The sequence below is a fragment of the Silurus aristotelis genome (assembly GCF_946808225.1).
Source record: "Silurus aristotelis genome assembly, chromosome: 27".
In the NCBI taxonomy this organism is placed as follows: Eukaryota; Metazoa; Chordata; class Actinopteri; order Siluriformes; family Siluridae; genus Silurus; species Silurus aristotelis.
In genome coordinates, this window is record NC_139600.1 from 4801112 (window position 1) to 4813291 (window position 12180).

Genomic DNA, 12180 nt, shown 5'->3' on the forward strand with positions numbered 1-12180 from the left:
GGTTAGATTACCACATAGTTTTAGCCAGATTGTACCTCGTACATCACACAAGCGATAATGTTGTACCTCCACAGTTTGTATCTGATTGCAACCAACCAATGTGCAAGTTCAATGCCAAACAGGGTTCATGGAATTGTTTTAAACAGTAAGCTGCTTCACGGTCTATAATAACAGATGGCGGAGTACCATTTTCACATGTAATGTTGTATCTTGGAATGTCATTTAGAATAATAGACACAGCTCTCTATTTCTTGCTAACATTAACTCGAAATGCTCAGCGAAATGGGCTTCGGTGCCATTCTGGTTCATGAACCGTTGAAAAAGAAATTCTCGATAGGGTAAATTACTTGTTTCTGACAACTAAAATGTTACACTTTAACTAATGTGCACCATATGTTTGTGTTTTCTATTGATTAGTCTTAATTTAAAAACTGCATAATTCCAATTTTTGGGTCTAATCACTTAGGGAAGTCTCAGAGGAATTGAATCTCTGTTAGGCATGAATAATGGAAAAAATGAAGGTATGAATACTATTGAACACTGCACTGTTATTATTGCATTCTGGAATAAATCTGTTTTAGAGCCCAGCTATTTTTTATTCTATATATCACATTCAGATAATTTGAATGGATTTGATGGTCCTTGAATAAACATCAGCGTTTAAATGAACACCTTTTTTTTACAGACAAATTATATGGGTGAGATGAAATTATTCTCTCCCCTGTTCTCTGTCACACATTTGTGATATGTCATAGCATCTAAATATAAAAAAAAATACAAAAACACTTCTTTGCTCTTATTACTAATAAAATCCAGAAGAATTGACATTCGTTAACTTTTTTTTTTCATTAATCCAAGAAAGAAACTGTGTAATCTTTACCTAACCATAACAGCTTTTTAGGTTTAGCAGCAGAATTACTGCTTCATTTCTTCTTGAAATAAGACTTTTTGAGTTACTCTAATTAGTTTTACTTGTTACGGTTAGTTTATAATATTAAGGGAAAAGGTTTTCCAGGGAAAACTAGCCTTCAAATAGAGGCATTGATTACACTGATTAATGGGGCATAATGCAGCTCCCATCAGCTGTTGATTTTAAGACTGGACAGTGTCTCAGTATAGTTTGTGTTGACAAATGTCCAGTTTCTTTACAGTGCTATGTAGCTATGTAAAAGTCTTTGAGTATCTGATCTGAACAGTACTTAAGTATTCGACTCATATTGAACGTAGGCACAAAGGTGCACTATTCCTCAAAACCAAGACACGTTAGTGAAAAGCCCAAAATAGTTGATTTGTCCAGTTTGATTTCCTAAAATACAAATCAAATTGTACACCTCACCTGAAGACTGCGTCAACCATCAACACAATCTCTTCAACATGCCAGGATAAAACAAAAATAATAAAGCAATCTTTCAAAAAATAAACTTTCAAAAAATAAAATTACAAAGAACCAATACTATTTAATAGACAAGACAGTGAATAATTTTAGATGTAATAAAACCCAATATTCCAAACTGAGTGTGATTTGATGCAGCTCTCAGTCTCAGGGAGGAGCAATATTTTTATTCAACTTCAACAAAAGCTGGTTGAGCAGAGAGTCAAAGTTGCTGATACCCAGTTAAACTAGAAAGTAACCAAAATGACTAACCATCCGCATGTTCGATTTGGCACATGTTTTTACGCTGGATGCCCTTCCTAACGCAACCCTTTCCATTTTTCCGGGCTTGGGACCGGCACTAAGGCTTGTGCAACCCTAATGGCTGGGGTTGGTTCCCTGAACCCAGGCCGTAGCGGTGAGAGCGCCGCATTCTAACCACTAGACCACCAGGGAACCTAAACTTTCTTTCCGCTTCTCCCATTAGGGGTCGCCACAGCGGATCATCCGCATGTTTGATTTGGCACATGTTTTTACGCTGGATGCCATTCCTAAAGCAACCCTTCCTAAATCAAACATGCCATTTATCCGGGCTTTGGACCGGCACTAAGAGTGGCTGGGGTTGGTTCCCTGACCGGGGATCGAACCCGGGCCGCAGCAGTGAGAGCGCCACCTCCTAACCACTAGACCACCAGGGACCCAAAATGACTAAAGTACAGAAACAAAGTTAATTTATTCAAAGGAATAAATGGTACTTTACTTCACTGCATGCAGTGTTGTATAACAGCAGTATTCCTGCCTCAGTTCAATAGAAGGACCAGTATATGCTGGTCGGTATTATGTTGAAAAACTGCCGTTCGGCCAAGTTGCCACACAAAAATCTAATTTTATTTGTCACATACACATGCATACATATATAAGACATGCAGTTAAATGCTTTGTATAACTGTCCAACATTTAAGCATAAAATAGGAGTAAAATTAAATGATTAAAAAAGTAGATAAATAAAAAGTATAAACTATAAAAAATATATGAAAATATATGTATATACATGAATGAGTAAGACAGTACAAATTAAAGTGATTTATTGTGATTGTCCTTAAAGTGCCCATGTGCAGTATTTTGTGGTATAAAGTGACACTATGCTGTTCAAGTTCAGAGTTGAAGTGACAGTCCAGAGTTGAGGTGTCATAATAGTGCAAAAAAAAGTTGTGCAGAAATAAGTGAAGATGGAGAGAGCGGTCCAGTACTAGATCCTGGGTGTTTCCTAGTTTAGAAAAGAAAAGAAGCTCCTCCGCATTCTCTCTGTGTTTGCTTTCAGGAGCGGAAGCGCTTCCCTGAACGCAAAAAAAATATATAGTCTGTTGTTGGGATTGCTGAGGTCCTTCACAATCTTCCTGGCTCTGGTCTGGCACTGCGTGCTGTAGATGTCCTGCAGGTCAGTGAGCTCGGTGTGGATGGTACGTTCAGCTGACCACACAACATTGTGCTGTTACCGAACTAGGAAGTGATGCTACCCGTCAGGACGCTCTCAATGGTGCAGGTGTAAAAAGTCTTAAGCAACCTGAGAGGGTAGTTTAAAGTCCCTTAAGCGCCTCGGATGGTCAGGGGCTGCCGGGCCTTCTTCACCAGGGTGTTGATGTGACAGGACCAAGACAGGCTCTGTGTGATATAAACACCTAGGTACCAGAAACTGTCCACTCTCTCCACTGGGGTCCCATTGATGTTTAGCGGTTGGTATGACAGCTCCTGCTACGTGCTGAAGTCCACTATCAGTTGCTTAGTCTTGCTGACTTTCAGAAGCAGATTGATCTCCTAGCACGATCTCTCCAGGTTTTTAACCTCCTGTAGGTAGGCCGTCATCAGGCCTACCACAACAGTGTCGTCAGCAAACTTGATGATGGTGGTGGAGTGGGGAAGTGGCCACACAGTCATATCTGTACAGTGAGTACAGCAGGGGGCTCAGCACACAACCCTGGGGAGCTCCAATGCTGAGGGTGAGGGTGGATGAGGTGTGTTTGCCAACCCGTAAGGCTTGTGGTCTGTCTGTCAGGAAGTTGGAGATCCATTGACACAGCTGCAGGCACAGTGGCAGGATCCCAGGACCTTCAACTTAGAGGTGATCGTGAAGGGAATTATGATGTTGAACGCTGAACTGTAGCCCACAAACAGCATTTTTGCATAATTCTCTTTTCCGTAGTCGAAGTGGCTCATCCTTGTGTAAAGATGAGCAATGGCGTCCTCGGTAGAACGGTTCTGGCGGTACGTGAACTGTAGAGGATCCAATGTGTCTGGTAGTGATGCAGTCTCTGATCAGTCTTTCAAAGCACTTCATCATTACTGAGGTCAGGGTACAGGGCGGTAGTCGTTAAGGCAGGCGGGCTGGGGCTTCTTCGGGACAGGAACAATGGTGGACTGTTTGTAGCATGAGGGGACCACAGACTGGTCCAGGGAAAGGCTGAACATCTCTGTGAACACCGGTGCTAGTTGGTCAGCGCAGGCTTTCAGAACCCGACCTGTGATGCCATCTGGTCCTGCTGCCTGTCTGGTATTCACTCTTCTGAATGCCCTCCTCACGTCATTTTACGAGATGGTAAACGTGTTTACCTCTCCGGCTCCAGCTAAGGGCCCAGAAGTGGTGGTAGGATTTGATCCTATGACCTTCTGATCCAAAGCCCAATGCCTTAACCACTGAGCTACCACCTACTCAGTTTCAGCATGTTAATGATCTTCTTTTAGCCTTGGCATCTTTGTGGAAAGCAAAAATTCAAATTCTTGAATCAGACACTCTTTACCATGAGGTGCCATGTTGAACATCCAGCGGCGTACGGTCCGAGCACTGATGAGCGGACCTTCAGCTTTTGCATTCTATAAAGCACTGCTGCAGCACCCATGCATCTGTTTTTTTAAGCATCTTTGGCACCTGACGTGCAGCACAAGGACTCAGCTTTTTTGATGGACCCTTACGAGATCTGTTCCAAGTGGAACCCGTTTAGGAAAACCTCTGTATGACCCTGACCACTGTACTGTAACAGATTCAGGATGTTGCTGATCTTCCTTTAGCCTCGGCATCTTTGTGGAGAGCAACAATTCTAATTCTTAAATCAGAGACTCTTTACCATGAGGTGCCATGTTGAACATCCAGTGGTCAGTATGAGGGAATTGTACTTAAAGCACCAAATTCTAACCGCTCTAATGCAAGATACACAAATTTGTATGATCCTGTCAAGCAGACAAAAACATGATGAATAGGACATGTAGCTTTGCATGGCTACACGGCATACAGTGCTCATGTATTGTAGAAATAAGTATTACTATTACTGAATTTAAAATAGCAATTAAAATCTCTTCAGTTCAATTTTATTTGTATAGCACATTTAAGCAAAGATATTGTCCCAAAACAGCTTTAGAGCAAGAAATATATTAGGAATATAAATTTCAGCGTCATAAATAAGTCTCTATAAGTTTATTCCTAACGAGTGTGCGAGTGGCGACAGTAGCAAGGAAAAATTCCTTGAAATGGTTTGTTTGCACAATGTGTTTACGTTGTAATTTGAAAAAATATGATGCTCTGCAATTCAATATGGTACAAATCATTTTTATTTCTTGGGTTCAGACAGACAGCCAATCATAAATTTACTCGAGTGTCTTCTGACTTCTAACGCATGGCCCTTTGTAGTACACACTTTTGTAGTGAAAAAAATAATAAACAATTAAAAAAATACAGACATTCTTCCTATTCTGTTGGCAGAAAGATGCAGCTCTACCTCTGCCATGTTAATCTGTACTCTATGTGACTCTCAGGACACGCCTCGGTCTCCACGGTGTTGTAAAACGTCAGTGTTGTAGCAGCAGTGGAGAAAACGCGTTCGAGAAAGGTTTAGCGAGACGATACCAATCTACATATTAAATATTGGTCACTTTCTAAATAATAAAAGTATAGAACATGTAATAATTAGATATAAATAAATATTTTTTTACTATGCAAATATATAAAAAAATGATGCATCGTGATACAGATGCCAACTCGCACTTTTTTAAATCAATGCATCATATGTGTGTGTATTATATATATAATATACATTACACATTAGAGTAGAGGGTAACTAGATGCTTGTATAAGAGCTGGCCACACAAAGCTCCCTACAGGCTGAAGCTGTTTCATGCAAGTTGGAGGTGCAACAAAATTCTTGGTGTGGGCTGGAAAAATGACAGATGTATTTTTAACTCACCCTGAAGAGGACTTATATAATTGACACAGAAGCTTTGGATTTGTATGAAATTGAATTACCCTCATTGTCATATACAGGTTGAGATGGAGTGGTGCCGTTCTAAATTATCTGTTGCACGATGTAAAACAGATATTGTCCTTTCCACAGGAACAACACTGCCGTGAACTCCAAAGTCATTGCTGTGACGATGAGACCGGAGCCCAAAATCAAAGAAGCTCAGATGGAGATCGAACTTGCTCATTTGGCCAATGTAAGCAGCTTCTCTGGAATGCACTGAGCTTATCAACTTCATTTTGTGTTTGTTGCTGAATTGATCTGTAGTACACATTTGACTTGTGATTTAAGCAAAGATTAGATTTTATGATGCATTCCCAAATGGTGAAGCAAGTCTAAAACGAGAAAGCACAATGACTCAACTAAAAGAACAAATGGTAGCCCGGTTTGCCAAAAGATTAAAATATGCTCATGGTGTGTATTTAGTTTATAAGACTTAAAAGCAAATGTGCAGTGATTAACTCAGGGGGAAAGTGCATTTGTAGATCAACCGCATTTAATTTGTTTCCTTTTTTAATTAACGAGACAATTGCTTTTGTCCAATCGCTTCCTCCAATGTGAACTATGGAAACATTTTTAGTATATAAAATTTAGCAAATTTGCCTTTTATACCAAATATATTGATTCGATTCAAAGTAAAGGAGCTGTGGGGACTCATTATTCTTTACTGACTCTACTGAGAAAATCATTTTGGGCAACAGAAATTCATCGCATCGCTTGATACATATTAACAAACAGAATAAAGAATAACGGCCACTTCTACAATTTCTCCTTAAAGTATCCGAACATAAGCAAAATTTAATAAAATGTATTATTTGGTTTAGACAAAATACATGTCAGTAAGACAGTTCCAAAGAGATTTTATTGTTTTTATGTCCTCATGCTGATAATACAAGCATGTATTTTATTGTCATTTAATACCCACATAAAGAAGGATTTTTTTTTTGTCTTTTAGGGAACAATGAACCCATTTTGCGTTCTCTGGGACGACAACGCCATGTAAGTATATCTCCAAAAAACAATTTAAAAAAACTGCAAAAATTAGTAAGGCTACAGTTAGAAATTGTGCTTTGAACTTAATCACAGGTCAATCTGTTTGCACTAGAACTATCTAGTAGCAACTTGCAATACTAGATAGCATTTGCTAATTGTATATAGAGTTAAAACAAAAATGGATCTAATTCAGAGTGGCATGAAACTACAATTTTTACATTTTCATATGTATTTAAGGATAATCGTTGGAGAACATTCATAAGTCAGCAAATTCCACAATGAATAAAATATAAATGACAAGACGAGACAAGAGAAACCAAATATATATCTTTTTCTTCCCTAAATCTGCCAAAAAGATGTAAATTTGTGACTCCAGTTACAAATTATAGTATTGTACTGAAAATTCAGTGTATGTAGACGTGTATTTTATAAACAAGATGCACAGTATATATTTCTTTTTTTGCTTTCAACTTTTGTCCAGATTCTTAAAAACTTACAAAATATTAATGATATTGTAGGCATTATAAATGTCTGCCCTCACTTTTTTGGTCATTGATTCAAAAAAAAATGCATACAAATAAATGTACAGTGTAATTTTGATTAATTGGATCAGCCACATTTGTATTACTTAAACCAGTTTCATCTATACATATTACAACCACCTTTCTTACATTTTTTAGCAATAACAGTACATTTTTTGTTAAAAAAAAACATCCTTGAAGAATTCAATAAATCTAAAATGAAGCCAATTCATAATTAGATTAGAAAACTGGCTTCAGATCGTTTGACTTTTTTAAGTATCCAAAGCTAAAACTGGGTTTGTTAGATAGTAATTTTTTGTAACATTAGATTTATATATTTTCCACATTGCTATCTTCTCTATCATAATCTACTACACTTATTTCTGTTCTGATTCCATTTCCACATTATCATGCACTTTTCTGCAAATCTCAGCTTTTAGAAATGAAACAATGAGCTTCTGCAGCAGGACTGTTAGGCCAACCAAGTCCATTCTATTATAGATAAAAAAATAGAGAAAGCACATTTACTAAATTGAATTTTCATTGAATTTGGAACACTTCACTTGGCTCCCTCTTGTATCTTTTCTGAGATGAATTGTAGACCGGCAGTATTAATAACGTGAACCAATAAGGAATGGGCTGCTACAGTGAGAAGTCGGGTAATATTCATGTGCGTTTTTTTTTTGTTTTTTTAGCAGTATTGTTCATCCAAATGTTCTGCATTTCAGGTACATTTATGATCTGTTTGTCGTTTGTTCTTGAACTTGCTTCTCTGCATAATGTAGTGCATAATGACACAATTTAGAGTTTTATATCGAAGTGTACTGACTGAGAGAACGGGGCAGAACAAGCTATAAGGTATATAAAATATTAACTATAAATATATATTGTAAAAAATTTGTAGCAAAGAGCAAAATTGTGTATACAAAAGTGACAAATTGTATATAGATTCATAATTTACATACAGTATCCCAAGCAGCATTAGCATTTGTCACATATATATAACATCACAGTAAAATCTCAGTCTTTGAACAACTGAGAATAACTAGAAAGTACTAAGTCAGTATGATGTCTATGTTTTAAAACAAAAGCGAAACGTAAATATTGATGGATGAAGATGTGCCCATATACATATAGTCCAAATCACAGACATACAGATGATTCAGATCTCCTTAACAAAATGCAGCACATATCATAAAACTCACAAAAAACTTTTGCTAAGCATTTTTAAATGACCTTATTTAATTGTTCTGAATTCTGCAATCGCAAATTCTCTGCTTATCTTCCATGCGTTACAATATCGCGTCCCATTGCCACTTTTTATACACCGTTCAAGCATAACATTATGACCTTAAAACATAATGAGCGGTGAAATGAATAACACTGATTATCTCTTTAAGCGAGTTTTGACAAATTGTGACGTCTAGACGACTGGATTAGAGTCAAAACCGCAGCTTTTGTGGGATGTTCCCGGTCTGCAGTGATCAGTACCGATATAACCCTCCTCTACACATGACCAAACCATCTCTCTCACCTTGTCTCAAAAACGTCCTATCTGCCCGGTCTTAAACTCGTGCCTAATACTGTCCATCCTCTTCCCTCTGGATCTTCAAATCTGCTACCTTCAGCTCCGCCTTCTGTCTTTTTGCCGATAGATTCTATATTACCTTCATTTCATTTACAACTGTATCCTTGTTGCAGTGGATAAGTTGAGCAAAGTTGAACAAAACCTTTATGTCCTCTGAAACCAGAACTTTCTGTATTGAGTTTCTACATCATGGTACATTGGAATACTGTCATATACTTCGGCTGTCACTCACTACAAGTTATTATATTTGAAACAAAAATGAGAACAATCTATATAAATACTATAGTCAACCAAATGGCGCTACAATATGCTTACTCCATTACAAGAAAAATGTCACTGAATATTTGACTTATATTGAACGTAGGCTCAAAGATGCACCAAAGATGCACTAGTCCTCAAAACAGTTGATCTGTAAAGTTTTATTTCCTAAAATACAAATCAAATTGTACACCTCTTAACCAAGATACAACACAACATCCTCTTCACCATACAGAATTAAACAAAGATAAAAGATGGTTTAAATATAGAAAAAAGACTTACAGGACCAGGATGTTACAAAAGAGAAGAAGAATTAGTAGTAAATGGACAAATACAATGAAAGTAAATAATTTGAGATAAAGTAAAAAAGAATATTCAGAGCGTGATTTGATGAAGCTCTCAGTCTCAGAGAGGGGTAATATTTTTATTCAACTTTAACAAAAGCTGGTTCTCAAAGTTCTTTTGGAAGGAAAACGAGGCCAGCGGTGCTAAAGCGTCGCTCACAGGCAGCAGATGCGGGTAGGGGATTGTTGAGAGGTGCAAAATGTAATTGGTAACAGTTGTTGTCAATCAAATATTGTTATATATTCAACAGTTATATACGGAATCATAAATGTATTAGGGTGGAGAGTCAAAGTTGCGTATATCTTTGATTCTCTAAAACTAGAAAGTAATCAAAAAAATGTATTAGCGACAATAACAAAGTACCTTTATTTAAATACTTTACACCACTGGAAACCACAGAGACACCTTTCCCCTCTCTTTATAGACTTACAGACTGATTATATCTGGAGAAAGGGAAAGGTTTTACCTCATTGACAGGTTTAGCATTTTGGAAAAATGTTATGTCTACCCGAGGCTGAGCACAGCTCCACACAGTCTTCCATTCTGTGTGACGTTTTATTCTGTAAGATCCTATTTTAATATAGCTTAAAGAACATGAGGACTATTCCACAGAGCATTGGCAGAGCATGCATTCACCAGAATCAATCATGGTACCACAATGTGTTAAATGTGTTGTTGTTTGTTTGCTATGAGCCTGTAACCTCCAGCATCCGTTTGCACTCCTGCGGTTGTTCCGGTGGTATTTCCTGGATTGTCTCCTAGATTATGTTACATGGGCCTCTTGTCCGTCTTGTTACAAACACTCCCTAGTGCCCTTTTATTGAACTCCCATGGTGATACTCAGAACAAAAACGGTCCAAATACTGTTCCAAAAACCACATTGTTCTGCCTCAGGAGCATTACAGCACAAGAGTACATGAAACAAGTGCTTTAACAACACATAAAAAAAAAGCTATTAAAATGGGAGACGGTGGATGTTACATTTCTTATGGAATATGAAAGAAATGGTGTGATTTTCAAACCAAGCTTTAGATCAACACACGTCAATTCAGAAATGATAATAGTTTTGTAATACCGTATCACTTTGTTTCTTCCATAGATGTAAATTACTGCCTAATTCTTGTCTTGAATCGTTTTACAAACCCCCAAATAACAAGACTACCATCAAAATGATAACTCTCCCAAGCACAGACTCATTTCTTTTCTCTTTCTATATGCACTCTCTCTATATACATTATATACCAGATTTGGTCATTGTGATGAAGGAGTGACCTTCAAATGTGCTCTTTAGGGCTTTTAGTCTGCTTTCACACTAATCATAAAGGCTTTTTGGAGCTCGTTCCAATTGTAATTCTTTTAGAATTTTTTTTGTCAAGTCTTGTGTGATGGTTTGTGGGTGTAGGAGAAACAGTGATTCAGCAGGTGTGTACAGGCCTCCTGTGAGACTACTGGCTTAATTGTAGGTGTATCTACCTCCTGGAGTTCCATCTGCTGTTGGGCAGTTCCCCTTGTTCTTTTTTTCTCAGTGCAATCAGGATGAAGATTCACTGTCATTTTGGCATGTATGTTCATCACCCACGACTGTGCAACACAGGCACCGAGATGTCCACTGATAAACAGGCTGTCCCTGTCCAGTGTGAGGCTGTCTGCTTGTGCTTTAAAACCTACTGTAGGTAGGAAGAAAAGAATAGTATGGGAAAGGAATCCTGAATTCTGACCAAATATGATATTCAGCTTAAGAAGGTATAATCCTTAAGAGTAAAATACATACGATTTCCACATTATGCATAATGCGTTAGCTATAGCAAAACAAAAACAAAAATTTCTGAAACACGGTTACCGTGATATCATCTTTCCGTATATATTTCTTTTGGCCAGTCAGTGAGGGTCTCAATTGTGACTGAGGCCTTTTTACCTATTAAACCATGAGAAAATCCAATGAAGTTAGCCAAAGCCTCAAAAAACCACTATGGACTTTGAGTTTCATTTTAAGAAACAATTCACAAATCACGGAACGTACTGGAAGTCATTCTTCAAGAAATTCAAGGCACAAATGAATCCCCCAGTGATGACCCAACTTTGAGTCAAAAAGTTCAACTGAACACCAAGAAAGCTTCAAGGAAATGCCAAAGGAGCTCCAGGTATTGGGTACCAAAGTGTGTACACACCCACCCATCAAGAGCAGGAAAGGCAGTGCAAAAAGGAAATCTCTATATAACCAACATAAAAAGCCAGACTGATGTTTGCAGATCACTACCGGCCTTTTGAAGGAGTGTTCTCTGGTGAGATGAAACTAAATGGACTTGTCTGGCCATAATAATCAGAATATGTTTGGAGAAGAGTGAGGCTTTTAGTCTGAAGAACAGCATCTCATGCAGGGAGGGAAAAGCATCATGAAAGGAGAATTATCTAGATGTACTGAAGCAACAGATGAAGACATGAGCCAGAATTTTGGACACAAAAATCAGAGTGGTCATCAGAAAGGTCCAACCAGACCTGAAGATTTGTGTGAGACCTGAAGGCATGTCTGAGTGAATGGGCATTTTGGCAACAATTCTGGCAACATAGTGTAGGAGGTGTGTGGAAGGTTACACCAAGTATTTAAGCAATAATAAAAAAAAATGCCATGAAAATAACACAAAAAAATTATAATAAGCAATAATAAGCATATGTAAATATGTTACCGGTTGAAAATCTGATGTAGTGAATAAAAGCTGAAAAATTCTGTCTATTTGCAATTATTTAGAATAATTTTTATTGAAATGAATGTATGGAGTTGTGGAGAAAGTAAGCTGTGATGTTAAGTGTATGTTTTTG

General features: G+C 37.7%; 1 protein-coding gene across 3 annotated transcripts in view; it reads left to right on the forward strand.

Moving 5' to 3' along the window:
- adgrb3 (adhesion G protein-coupled receptor B3) overlaps positions 1-12180 on the forward strand; it is a 201021-nt gene that overhangs the window by 138424 nt on the left and 50417 nt on the right. For all 3 annotated transcript variants that reach the window (XM_083532335.1, XM_083532334.1, XM_083532336.1), the window contains 2 exons: positions 5752-5854; positions 6614-6657. In XM_083532335.1, the coding sequence (XP_083388461.1) occupies positions 5752-5854; positions 6614-6657 (147 nt within the window). The remainder of the gene's footprint in view (positions 1-5751; positions 5855-6613; positions 6658-12180) is intronic.